General features: G+C 37.4%; 1 protein-coding gene across 1 annotated transcript in view; it reads left to right on the forward strand.

Moving 5' to 3' along the window:
- Window positions 1–1223: 1223 nt before the first annotated feature.
- The window catches only part of LOC133525026 (transient-receptor-potential-like protein), a 52779-nt gene continuing 39028 nt past the window's right edge, over window positions 1224–14974 (forward strand). The window contains 9 exon segments of the mRNA XM_061861221.1: window positions 1224–1296; window positions 10045–10104; window positions 11495–11625; window positions 12032–12269; window positions 12504–12646; window positions 12963–13143; window positions 13390–13581; window positions 13878–14112; window positions 14407–14559. Of these exon segments, the coding sequence (XP_061717205.1) occupies window positions 10078–10104; window positions 11495–11625; window positions 12032–12269; window positions 12504–12646; window positions 12963–13143; window positions 13390–13581; window positions 13878–14112; window positions 14407–14559 (1300 nt within the window). The 5' untranslated portion in view covers window positions 1224–1296; window positions 10045–10077.

Below are 14974 nucleotides of genomic sequence, written 5' to 3' on the forward strand. Positions count from 1 at the left end.
GCGTTTTAATATTTCATCCTATGTATAATATTGACCCACCCCTCAGACAGAATTAATTTAAAAAAGTTTGTACAAAAAATAGGGGTTTTCCGAATACTTCTAAATGAAAAAATAAATGAAATATATTTTATTAAATGAAATATTTTCGAGAATGGGTTACATGTTTAGCTAAAATTGCTACTTTTGTAGTCTCACCAAACTCTACCTTTTCAGGCGTAGGTACATACATTTCAGGACGACTCACACAATCACATTATACAGAATTAAAAAAAAACGATAATATATAATATCGATTTAAAATTCTATAACTAACATACCTAAATAAATTAAATTACTTACTTACTGCTGTGGCGCAGCGACCCGAAGTGGATCTTGGCCTCCGACACCAAAGACCGCCATTCCATGCGCCATTAAAGTTAAATTAACATGTCATAGTTTACATTATGAAATTATTCATCATGAAAAGTGTCATTTAGATATTCGTTTATACTATAATAACATTTTTGTATAAGCCATTGTTAAACTAAGCTCTTAAATTTATTAAAATTACATTGGATATGTCCGATAACTTATTATCAATAAAAATTGGATGACATGAGTCCAATTGCTCCACCCCAAAAATTGCTCAAATGCAGCGTTTTTGCACAAGGAATACCTGGACTCTGTCTGTCCTATTTCCCCTAAAACTACACCGTAGCGGAGAATTGAGTCTACGTACCCATGATATTCAACTAACTTGTTTTAACACAGTTTTTGCTGTCCACATGATTGCATAAAACTACTTATTCTGGAACAGACATTACAGACTTCAAAATGCCGGTAAATACAAAAAAATACCCAGAATTCTATGGATGCTCTCTGGCGATCCCACATTGCGTTTTGGCATTTTTTATTACCTAGTGATTTAGTACATAATTTGTACCTAACTACTAAATTTTTATTTAGTTACTTGACAAAATTGTACCTCTATAGTTTGGAAGTGCCATAATACATAAATGAGTTTGGAACTCCCAAATTATTACGTGAACATTTCGAATTGGGCTCTTAGAGTTAAAAGTTCAAACTCGACAATAAGTATCCTCTGTCCATTAGGTTTCAGAGTCCGCTCACTAATGTTAAAATGAGCGTAAAACGTGTACACAATAACCACGTGACGATTAAACAAATGCGAATCGCTCGAATATCTGCCTCGCTTCGGCTCAGACGACGTAATTGGTTTAGCTTCACCCCCCTATATAAGGGTAGGAGGGCGGGATAGCGCAGGAGTGGCGGCGCGCCAGCCTCAGCGTTCGTACTGTGAGTATTTTACGTTAAGTTTAACCTTTTGAATACCAAGAACACCTAAAGTCGTCATTACTAGTCGTGCCCACAGCGCCAATTACAACTATAGGTATTATGGCGAACGCTGTCAAAGTAACCTTCACACTTTCAACTAAGGTATACATTAGCTCACTGTTGCCCGGCGTCCGGGACCTCGACGTGTCAGTGAAGTTTTTGTTTATGCCGCAAGGCGTTCAAAGATTAACACATTCACCGCTGAGCTACGGTCGTAGCGCGTCGTAGCCGACAACATAGGTTTCTCGGTATATAGACGAAATACTTTGTAGAGGTAAAACGATAATGTGTCGTGATTAGCGCTGAATTGGTTAATCAACAAAGTGATGAAAACAAGCAAGAATGTTTTTTTTCGTCACACCAGCTGGTAGTCTCCCCTTATTATCCACAAAAGTGGCAATGTATTTAGATGCAAATTTCGAGTTTATTCCTCATGTTGGTTGGTGAAACTGACATTTAACCTTTTGGACGCTTTATGTCATAAACACAAACATCACTCAAACGCCACGGGGGCAAGCGAGCTAATGTAAACCTTACTTGAAAGTTGTCCTTGGCGCTGTGGGCACGCAACTAGTAATGACTCCTTTAGGGGTTCTTGGCGTTCAAAGTGATGATTTTGGATAACAAATATTTAGTTAATAACATTAACCTTTTGAACGCCACGTCTATCGCACGCGGCGCGTAATCGTGAACCTTGTCGGTACGCATGAAGGTTGATATTGGGCTGTAGCCGCGCGCGTCATATGACGTCTTTGGCGGTCAGAAGGTTAATTTTTTTTTTTTTTTTTTTTTTTTTTTTTTTTTTTTTTTTTTTTTTTTTTATTCAAACAGATTACACAGTATTACAGTGAGACACTAAGGCACTGTGGAATGCATACAATATAATTACTATCCAAAAACGTTAACGTAAAGTTGTGTTATACATTTGATTTTTCGAGATATTTTCGAGTCAGTATTTTTCTCGCGGTGGTGTGATGATAAATTTTGTGTTTCACTCGGTAGCATATAGGTAGTTTGTTAAATCCTCGTCCCTTAAACTCCTGAAACGCTCAAGATTCTACTTTTCCAACGCCCAAGAATCTACTTTTCCAATCTTTCAATTTTGAAAACTTTTTCTTGCTTGGGTATCGGGGAGTTAAACTACAAATTCACCCCCTTCTAAAATAAATGACTATCACTGACGTAGGTTATCCCGAAACTGCAGTTGAAATATGGTAATTATTATTCCCTTGATATCTCCAGTATCCTTCCCTATAGTATTTTTCAAACAGCTTGGGTATAGTGACAGATGTCATCTCAATACAAAATACTATAGGCAAGGATAGTGGGGATATCAAGGGAATAATAATAACCATATTTCTTTCATTGTATTTGCAACACCTACAGACATATGTAAATTTACAAATTTCCGCTACCCAAAGGCTGTGTGGAAGAGATCGCTTTTTAGCGATAAGACCGCCTGTTGTTTCTGACCTCTGCTTGTGTTCCTATTTAATTGAGGTGTACAATAAAGAGTATTTGTATTGCATTTGTATACATTGCAAGTTAAATAAAAGCTTGTAATAATAAATAATAAAAAGGGAGTATTTTATTTTCGAAATGATTGGTCTATTACACTATAACTATCCAAATTAATTAAAATTCATATTTAGTTAAGTAACATAACCAAACTCACTAATTGCAAAGAAAATAATTACACAAAAATGAACCTTATTTTGGTACTAGTAGAGTCTACTAAGTAGACTAGTACGGTTCACTATGGCTCTTAACCTGTGGTGTGCTTATGGAAAGTCAGGCTGGCTAGGAACTTATACAAATAAACAATATAATACGGTGGAAAACAGTTATTTGTGACAAAAACCTGTATCAAAACCACAACTTTTGACAAACACTTTGGGCTATTCCGAATTTGAGCGACATCCCACATCTGCTCAGACAGAACAATGGGTTAAGTAGGTTAAACAGGGAAACAGACCGGTGTTCATTTTAATCCAACAATGGAGGATCGTCCAGAATGGTAAATGTAGCTTACGGACTACTTGTACTGCCCTAATACCCGAATACAATATGTAACAAATGAGTCCTTAACTGTGTCCAAAATAGTCCAATCAATGAGCAGAATTAGAAAAATTCTTCTAATTTTTATAATCCATAATCAATTTTTTGTTTTGGTGTAGCTTAGGTTTGGTTGATAAATACTTATCATATACCTACTCATAATTTCAATCTAACCCTGAAATGTCGTATATACCTTAGATTTAGGACCTATTATATAAAAAGGAGATATTTTTTCTATGTCCGACTAATAAATAATAATCACTATCTATTTGACATAAATAACAGAATAGGCGCACGAGTAAAATCAAATTATCGAGTCATGATCACTTTTATATCATTGAAAATATATAAGTACCTAAAGTGTAATTAATTCTGAACAAAACAGTACATAATCTGCTCAGTAGTCAATACGTTTCTGTTCGTAAATATTGAAATACATCTCGAACCAGTAAGGGTCTCCAAATAAACAAAAAAAGGCCAATTTAATCTAAAACTGCCGAATAGCAAATTGTATCACATCTTCTAGCGGAAATTCGTCGATAAGATCAATTTGTAAGATTTTAGTTTATATATATAAATATCGTATTACATATATCGTGGTCTAAGTATCCACAACACAAGCCTTATTGAGCTTACTGTCGGACTTAGGCAATTTGTATCCTGTCCTATGTATGTATTTATTTACTTTTTTATTTAAAAACAATTATTTAATTTTTAACGTGAGCTCCCTTTATGATTGTAAAATCTTTTTTTTTGCAATAAATACTCATTAAACTGTTATTTTAATACTCTTGTACACATATTACATGCTACTATTTTTCCGGACCACTCTTTAGTGGAAATGTAACAAAAACGATGCATCAGAATCCTGGCCAACATTGATGAAATGGAATCCTGTAAGCCATTTTTTATTAAATCACCCTTACCTCTATATATATTCTAGAGACCAGCAAATTTGTAAGGAAATATAGTGAATTATACACTCCTGAAACATTAACCAAAAGAAATGACCGCAATTTAAATAAACTGAAACTTCCTTTTACTAAAATGAAATTGGTGACATGTAGCCTACACTACATGTCAATAAAAATATATAACCAACTCCCAAATAACATAAAAAACGAGGATAAACTAAGCCTGTTTAGCACGAAACTAAAATCATTCCTGATGTTAAATAAATGCTACTGTAGTATAAGAGAATTTTTTGAAGATACATAATATCTCTTTTGTGTAGTGATACATGTGATTGTAAATCTTTAATTAGATAGGTATTATTAAAATGTAAAACAATTAATTAATTATTAGGAATATAACGCAAGTAACACATCTGCAGTTGCAGGCGTCCATAGGCTACGGTGACTGCTTACCATCAGGCGGGCCGTATGCTTGTTTGCCACCGACGTGGTATTAAAAAAAATGTAAATAATATGTATAATTTTAGAATAGCTTAGTATGTAGCCCTATGTGGAAATATGTTGCTGTGCCCTAACAGGGCGTCACATGAACAACAGCCTTATATTTAACAATTAGGTACCTGTCCTGCTATGTGATACGCAATAAATGATTTCAATTTCAATAATTTCTACGGGCTAAACGAGGTATCTCTTTGACTGGATTATTTCAACGCTTCTTCATATCGTCTGGTATCCTTTTATAATTCATGTGTGCGTGATGTGTCTATTTCTTGCCAGGGAATGATCGACTCAAGAGGGATATTCTTGATCTTGTGAAAAGGAAAGCTGCAATTTTTTACAACTTATTGGCGTATTTGCAAGATATTTAACCTTTTTGCACAAAAGTAATCGTTAAACTACAAAAGGCGGACTTACTGCCATGTACATACAGTCAGCATCAAAAGTAGCGGATGAAACAACGCACCAAAAGTATCTGATATTCCGGATAAATTTTCTAAATGTAGGTAAATCACTAAAATACACGTCCAAAACTATATCGTTTACAGTCTAAATTGTTCTACATATAGAACCATCACTTTTTTAAGCTGTTACAGAATGGTAGATACTTTTGAAGCGTTGTTTGATCCACTACTTTTGATGCTGACTGTACGAGTAGCATCCTGTGGGTGTATTGATATTCCCATTTGATTCCGCCCCAAGTGACCGCGACCATACGGCAGGGCCAAATGGAAATGATTTTTTAATTTGTGCCCGGGAACAAAGAAGGGAAGGGAAGAAATACACCATCCTGCAACAGATAAGATCCTTGTAAAATTTTCATGTTTTTAGTAATTTTATGTGTTTTCAAGATTATCATTAATAGAAGCGGAGGTGGTTGAGTGGGTCAGTACGGCTACCACCAGTTTGAAACAGACATATTCTTTAGCGTGTACGTTACTTACTTTCTCGCTCGTACTCGCATCTTGTGCGAGCGAGATTTATAGAAAGTAAGTTACGCAGACGTTAAATAAATATGCCAGTTTGACACTTCTGGCAGTCGTAGTAAGGCTAATAGTATTACCGTACAGAAAGGAAACTTCATACAAAGCCGAAGTTTGGCAGCGATTCAGGGCCGAATAATGTTGTTCCTTTCTAATGTATGGAACTATCCCTTTCGGCTATTTAGGGTTGTCAAAATTCATGTAATTATCTTATCTGTGGTTGTGCACGCAAAGGGACATCAAGTTGTGCCAACCCTAATAATTGCTCGGAGCAATGCCGAGCCGAACGGAGCCGAGAAAGCCCGAACGCTCTAGTTTCCTCCCCCTGGTCCTACGTTCAATCCTGAGGTCGCGGATTCAAATCCTGGCGCGTACCTACGAGTTTTTTTAAACTTCATTTGATATTTACCACTAGTTTTTTGGTGAAGGGAAACATCGTAAGAAAACCTGCATACATATTCGAAGAAATTCAAATGAGTCTATGTAGTCCCCAACCCGCACTGGACCAGCGTAGGGACTATAGCCCAAGCTCCTTCGCGCATCAGAGGAGGATTGTACCCAGCAGTGGGACGTATATAGGCTGAGCTTATTATTTTATTATTCATAAAAATGTAATATTTTTTTAAAAGTTTTAACGAAAATAAACATGGTTAAAATCGAACAAAAGAACGTACACCAATTTACAAATTACAAATATGCCCACGTTTTAATTCGAACGAATCAACGTGATTGAAAAACATGCAAAAGAAGATTTATTAGTAAAACTGTGAGCTTCGCTGGAAAATCGAACATTTATTTTACAGTACATATGGTGGTACTTTACCGCACGGGTGTGGGAATGAGCATTTTCCGTGCATTTGTCGAACCTTTAAAGATGTACTGTACTGTACGAGTAAAACGTTGTAGGATACACGTGCGAATAGGCAATTCGCAATTCGTGTCGATTTAAAACACCTTGGGTCATGTTTTAATTTATCACCACTAGTTGCGAATTTCCTATTTTCTGCACTTGTATCGTATCTAATAAGGAGTAATACTGCAATGTTCTGCCGCCAGAGGCAGCACTAGCACAAACGATACAGTAATTTTATATACTATGCTTTAACATATTTTTAACAAGTTATCACTGATTATTAGTTACGAATATATATGACATTTATGCATCGAGGCGGTTCGTTTACAGTTTGTAGATACTAGTAGCGCTCCCTACGCAGTTTTGCGTAATATTCCTCATTATCAAACTTGGAGTTCGATTCTGATTCGATAAATTAATTACGGGTTTGATCTTATTATGATACGACCTGGGGCTCATTTCTCGATCGGTAATTAGTCTAATATTATTTGTGTGTTGCCATGGTAACCCATACGACTTGGCAGTTTGTGGACTGATAATATTAGTCTAATAACGTTCGAGAAATGGGCCCCTAGAAATGGGCCCCTTGAAGATCGCTCACACTGATTGCTGCATGTGAAATGAAGCGAAAGTCGCGCGTGAGATGCGCGCCGATCACCAAAACAATTATCAAAACTAGTACAAAAACCATAACAATTTGTTGAATAAGAATACTCACATAATTTCATGAATTGGTTGATAAATGTGACGTGTAGAGAAGAACAACCGGACTGTAAAATCTTCGCCGGTCTCAGGGGCCCATTTCTCGAAGGATATTAGACTAATATTATTAGTCCACGAACTGTCAAGTCGTACGGGTTACCATCGCAACACACTAGTAATATTAGACTAATACCGTCCGAGAAATGGGCCCCAGGTGTTGTAATTGTAAAGGTGTCAAATAATAGTGAACTGTAGAATTAAGCTGTTTACTTTCAAAATTACAAGATACGAAAGTGACAAAGTGTATGGTCGTTGGGGATTCGGAATAACAACGTTAAGATTTTGAAAGCTCTAGAAATTGCCATAGTTAAATTTAAATATAGAGACATTGAATGACGATTGAATTTATACATTTTTTAATTGAAAATATTAATTAAAAAATATGCAATTTAAATTAAATTAATTATATTATATAATTAATATAATTATTTATCGATACATGAAATTAAATTATATTATAAATTATGATCTCGATTTTTAATTGCAAATATTAATTGAATTAACCTAACTAATAAAGGATGAAAAATTTGACCATTTTTTAACGATTCGTAACACGGACAGACATGAAAACGTTTTTGCCGAAGCTAAAACCTTCTCTAAAAGCGGCAAAAATGTTGTAATGTCATAATTGACCCCAGATCTACTTCAAGGGGATGAGATAGCAAAATGTTATGATGTTCATACTTACATTTGAATTATCCTTCAAAGTTTGCTTTGTCATTGTTGTTCTGAAAATGACCTCGGTTCTCGGCCTGTTGGCCGTCTTTTGTTTAACTTAAGAACATACACTCACCAACTTTTGTATAGTAGATCTAGGCAGTCTGAACCTGAACACGTAATAAATTAATATTATAGGACAATTTTACGCAAATCGACCAAAATCCCACAGTAAGCTCAATAAGGCTTGTGTTGAGGGTACTTAGACAACGATATATATAATATATAAATATTTATAAATACTTAAATGCATAGAAAACACTCAGGAACAAATATCCATGCTCATCACACGAATAAATGCCCTTACCAGGATTTGAACCCGGGACCATCAGCTTCGTAGGCAGGATCACTACCCACTAGGCCAAACCGGTCGTCATTACATTACATTACATAATTATTTATAGAATTTTTATTTCACTGTTGCCGTATCGACACTAAGACCAACGAAGCCCTACAAGTAATCCTGACGACACCGGCCGTCACCCACATATGACATAACCTTATCGCTGGTAATTCAATTGTACATGTAGGCTTTGTTTGTTGTACATGCTACAGGTCCGAGTTAGGGATTATGATACGCGTATCCATAGACTCAGTTTAGTAAACGCTAAACAGCCTAAACGTCCTCGTAACCTATACTCTGTATCTTTAGTTATATGAAAAAGGTAAACAAAATCTACCCTCAAATGGCTCCTTAAGTCAGTTGAGGGTAGATGAGAACATTACATGATCAAATAATGTAGGTTTAAAGTCAGGTCGTTCAGTGAAAGATCCAGGCTGTTTTGTATTTGGTTGGTTTACCAATAAATATTATAACTACCCGAAAATGTACTACAAATTGTTTGTTTACTTTTATTTAAATACCTAAAGATACAGAGTATAGTATAGTAATAAGTCCTGGATTCCACGTCATCCACTAAAATCACCTGACCCGATCACCCAGGTGATTGTATTTGACGATTTTGTCTTCTGAGATCCCCCAGGTGATCCCATTGGGCCATGTGTCAGTCATGCTCCCCCGGGTGTTATAGCGGACAGAATGATATCCAGTAGGATACCCCAGAAAGTGTTTTTTCTCAGCGTGTGATCTTAGTGGAAAAACTTATCCAGCCAGTCAATTTGTGTAATAATGTCGTATAATAAAAAAAAAAATACTTTACTCTTTGGTCATATTGTTAATATTGTCATTTTTTATCAGGCATCGAAGGCACAGACCTATCCGGTATTCAGCCACGATTGAAAATTCTGTAATAATATTTTAAACGGCTAAAATTAATCAAATTAAATATTTTTTAACATGCAACATAAATAAATTATTAACTTCAAAAGTATTCAAAAGTGTATTTTAAAGTTTATTTCAAAAGTGTACAGATTTTTAAAGGGTCGGCAACGCGTATGTAACACCTTTGGAGTTGCAGGCATCCATATGCTACGGTGACTGCTTATCATCAGGCGGGCCGTATAATTGTTTGCCACCGTCGTGGTATAAAAAAAAGTAAACCGCTTAACAAACCGTAACTCCTGCGGAAACAATACATGCCTTTGTCCTTCAGTATACCTGCATGATCAAATCAACACTTGATTCTATCGCATGTTGATTCTATCAATTGATTCTAACAACTGTGGATAGTGTAATATCATTTGGAACACCCAAAAATCATTGATTGAAAAAATAATCAAACAACAATCTACTTTGTTTTATTACTACTATACGGTTGATAAACACCCCAACTCATAGCCGGAAAATGCCCACACTGCAAACCTAATCTTAAAACACATTTATTTTTCTTACATCACCCTTTCACTCCGCACTTCAGACGGTCTTCAGTTTCAGTCCCTTAAAAATATACTTAAATATTATGATCCTGTGAAAACATTACCAAGATGGCGTTTTACGTTTCTAAAATGGCGGACAATGTTTCAGTGAGTGCTGAAGGGGCGTTCTGCGCTTTACATCATGGGGGACAAAAAGGATTTGGAGAGCGTAAGTTTTACTATAAGGCATGGATAAATTTAGCCTTCATTCGAGGATAAAACGATCGAACAAATATTATCACACGTATAGGCAACGCAATCTAGCACAATACTTTGTCTTTTGCAAAAGCGAAAGTGCTGTGTTAAGATCGTAGCAGGTGTAAATCCGTAATCCTTCGAGAAACGTATGATTTTATGTTTGCATGAAATGAAAATACAATGAAAAATAAAAGTGACGTTCAAACTACGATGGGGACTAGAGTCTAGAGTTCTTTATGGTATATATGTTACGAGTTGAAAATAAACGAACATTTTATCGACAATTAGAATTTACCTTCAACTACAAAACCTCTCGAAGGAATGCAATACCTTTGGCTGCTATGGCAATCTTTTGACATGAATAGTTTCACATTACCGCCAATAAGATTGTTCATTTATTAACTAACTTTAACTCGTCGTTTAACTTAGTTGAGACTTCGTCACTTCTCACAAAAGCGGCCAGTTACTATGTCACAAGTTGTCAGTAAACAAGCCGGAATAGGCAGGTTAGTTAGGCAACTAATTATGTTATACGCATTAACAACTATAGTGATCGTTACTGTTCAAATTCTGTTCCATACCATTTGTAAAAGTAGCCCTGACAAGGGGGCATTGAAAAAAAAGTAATATTGTCATTACTCTGACCACTTTAATCACCAGTAAACAAAAAAAAAAAAAGATTGTGTTAATGTAGGAACTAAGTTCATTGCCTACTTGGCGTGAATAAAATTTAGCTAAGGATAAAATGCAAAGGTATGCACGTTCTAGAAATAGCAGTCAGCATTTACCTTTAACCATTTTCCATACATAATACGATTTATCGACCACATACGCGCCAATAGAATTTCAACTTTAGCATTCCGATTTAAGGTTGCACTTTCGGGAAATGTGACTTATCTTCAAATGAATCATCTAAGCTAAATTAATTGGAATATATTTAGATTTTTTGGGAAAACCTTATATATTGTTGCGGCCTGGAAAAAGATTAAGACTGACATGTCAGGCCGAAATATTCCGTAGTAAAATTTATTAATTCATAAAAGGCGCCCCGGGTAAGAATTAAATTGCAATTCCCTGGTGTAATATAGCGACAAGACTATTAAGGACTGTGGCGTAAAAAATAAGATTAAACTATGTAAAACAAAGGTGATAAGTAAGTACTTATATGCAGACTAGTCGAATATCTTTTATAGACTTTGTTTTGCCACCCAAAGAGTATGGAAGCCTCCCATCGTCATTCACGTCAAATTACACCATTGCACATGCATTTAGCATTAAATAAAATTGAGGTATATCAACTCTGATATGTTCACTCACAATGTACCTATACTAAAACTTTGACTGCCGGCCTTTTTGATTAGGGGGACCCCGCGCTCGAATGCTCGGGGGTGCGGGCGATGACAGAGTTGCCGACGCTGCCCAAGGCCCTCACCTATGAGGAGAAGAAGTATCTCCTCGCCGTGGAGCGGGGAGACATGGCCAATGTCCGAAGGTAAGTCATCGCAACTAATGGCGACACAATTAACAATGCCTGACAGTTCGGTCTCAATAAGCCCGCAACAAATCGTTCCCTGCGATGAGATAGTTGCATCGCGGCAGCCTCCCTTTCAAAAATTTCGCAGTACATGCTTTATCGTACTGATGATAAATGTGTTAAATGACGTAAAAAAGTATGCATAAAGTAATATACTTAAGTATAGCATTAGTAGTATGCAGGTAGTAATCAAGGTAAGCATGTGTTAAGTTACTTATCTTCAACTAACCGGAAAGGTTAGGAATAAATACTATTCGTTAGCTTCAGATGCATGGAGCTCCTTTATGAGGCGCCAGGGTACCTACTCTTATACTTACTTTCAATGAGGGTCTTTATTTCTTACTAAAGATTTTTTTGATCCTAGGATCTTACAGCGAGCCCACCGTCAGAAGCACGTAGACGTAAACTGCGTCGATTCCCTCGGCCGAGGAGCTCTAACCCTGGCCATAGACGGGGAAAATATGGAGATGGTGGAACTCCTGGTCGTTATGGGCGTGGAAACGAAGGATGCTCTGTTGCAGGCTATTAACGCCGAGTTTGTTGAGGCAGTGGAACTGCTGCTGGAGCATGAGGAGCTTATTTATAAGCCTGGTGAACCGTACGTAAGTATTTCAATTAAACTCCTAACCAAGGAAACTGTAGATTTGCTTCTAGAGTATATTCATTACGCCTGTCTTGTCATTTTAAACTTTGATATGGTTTTTTATGGGCGTTCCTACGCTATTCCCAACTAAGGTACCTAAATGTCGCATGCTTAAAGTAATAATGATGAAACACTTATAATGTTGATCTGTTTAGTGTCTTTTGTAGATTAAATTACAATTTTTCCTAAACAGAGTTGGCAGAAAGTGGACCCGAACACGGCCATGTTTACTCCAGACGTGACACCGCTGATGCTGGCAGCTCACAAGAATAACTACGAGATCATCAAAATCCTTCTGGACCGCGGAGCCACGCTGCCTGACCCTCATGACGTCAGGTAGGTAAATAATACCTAGAATTTGGATGGGGAAAAAGTTTATATTGATTGAGTGGGAAAGGGAACTATCCTTTAGTACCCTAAATAAATAAACCTACTTAGTTACTTATGGTAATATCAGAAGGAAAACGTCTGGACAGATCCCACGTGGATATGTAAAGACCGGTCGGGTGCTATCCTCATCTAACTGCAAACTTGATCAGATTTTATCTGAGTCCTCAGTACTAAATAACCTTATGTATACCAGCGGTCACTAATCAATACACTCACCGTGTGGTCACTTATTTAATAAATTGATATTTATGTTGTTATTAAGATGCGGTTGCGACGACTGCATCCGCGAGTCATCTGAAGACTCTCTGCGGCATTCTCTGGCGCGCCTCAATGCGTATCGCGCCCTGGCCTCTCCATCTCTCATCGCGCTTTCTTCTACCGACCCTATCCTGACAGCCTTTCAGCTGTCGTGGGAGCTCAGGAACTTGGCTTTTGCTGAACAGGTTGGTTTGCATGAAAATATTTAACACCGATCACAAGAAACGTAGCTTTCACTGAAGCTGAAAACAGGACCCTTTTAGACTTCGTTTGTCATGGCAAATAAGATTGAGTTTGGGCCAAAATCTTTCAAGTGAGATACTGCCCGTAAGTCAGGTCATAGGTATGTGAAATAATGTTTAAATAAATGAATATCTAAATAATTTCTCGATATAAACTCGGTAGTCGTGAACGCTCCATTGTTACTACAGGAAAGCAAAGCAGAATACCTTGAGCTCCGCCGGCAAGCGCAGCAATTCGGCGTGGATCTCCTGGATCAGTCCCGCAGCTCGCAGGAGCTGGCCATCATCCTGAATCACGACCCCGACGAGCCGCCCTTTGCGGATGGCGAGCATATGAAGCTGGCAAGGCTGGAGCTTGCCATCGACTTTAAGCAGAAAAAGGTAGAATGGATGTTTGCAGGCTAGATATTTAAAAAAACAAATTTAAAGGATCAAATAGTGTGATTTCTCTAGCCTGGATTAGTTCCCGAGCTCTCAAGCGCTAGTTATCAAACTTAACAGTAAGCCTGACGAGGCCACCGTTTCAAGTACATTTTAAAAAGTTGATTATACAATACAAAATGTTCTGTAATAATACTCAACTTTATGGGTCGCTTTTACTTTGGGGTTTGTTTTATAATATAATACTAAGAAGGTAATAAGTACACTTACTCACAAACTAACCTCTCCTCTTTCAGTTCGTAGCCCACCCAAATATCCAGCAGCTCCTAGCATCCCTCTGGTACGAGGGAGTACCCGGATTCCGTCGCAAGACGGCCATGGAAAAAATCAACATCATCTGCCGCGTGGCGATGCTCTTCCCCTTCTACTGTTCACTGTACATGGTGGCCCCGAACTGTGCCACTGGCAAACTGATGAGGAAACCTTTCATGAAGTTCTTGATTCATGCATCTAGTTACCTGTTCTTTCTGTGTAAGTATTTCTTTAAATGTTCCGTAAATGTGTATGTGAGGAAAGGAGAACGGAATCCTTAAACTAAGCTTATGTTCAATCCATGATCATTATTTATTTTTTATACTACGTCGGTGGCAAACAAGCACACGGTCCGCCTGATGGTAAGCAGTATCCGTAGCCTATGTACGCCTGCAACTCCAGAGGAGTTACATGCGCGTTGCCGACCCTAACCCCCTCCCGCCCCTCGTTGAGCTCATGTTCAATCTTGGTTCCTACAAATTATGATGGTTTAATTCGATCACTTTATTCCAGTAATTTTGATCCTGGTATCTCAAAGAGCTGAAGTGCAAGTGATACAGCTGTTCGGTCCAGAGTGGATGGTAAAAGAGCTTGAAAAAGAACTGCTGAAACAGAGAGGAAATGGACCGACTTACTTGGAGCTCGTCGTTGTGGTCTACGTTCTTGGTAAATACTGTTTCCTTTTCCATTTTCCAGAACCGGGACTAGCCACGCCTCACCAAAAGAGAATGTTCTTATGAAGGTATTTGTACCTACAAACTAAATTATTAAGAAGATGAGCCATTTTCAGCAAAAATCATCGGCGCATTTATCCACCAATTTTGATTTAGTGTGTTTGGTTGCCTTTTATTTTTTGAGGTCTTCTATCTTCAATTGTACTTTGAAAGACGTACTGAGACATAGTGTGAGAGTGCCACTAAAACCTCATATTTTCGTAGGAACTTTATATTTACGAGTATGGTGGCGTGTTTATACTGTCGCTTGCCAAGTCAGAGGGCCAACCGCGAAAAACTAGGATCGGAATCGTTTTTCGTTCTTCCATATGTGTGCGATAGATAGGCAGATAACGAAATATATTATG

The sequence above is a fragment of the Cydia pomonella genome, chromosome 14 (genome assembly GCF_033807575.1).
Source record: "Cydia pomonella isolate Wapato2018A chromosome 14, ilCydPomo1, whole genome shotgun sequence".
Lineage (NCBI taxonomy): Eukaryota > Metazoa > Arthropoda > Insecta > Lepidoptera > Tortricidae > Cydia > Cydia pomonella.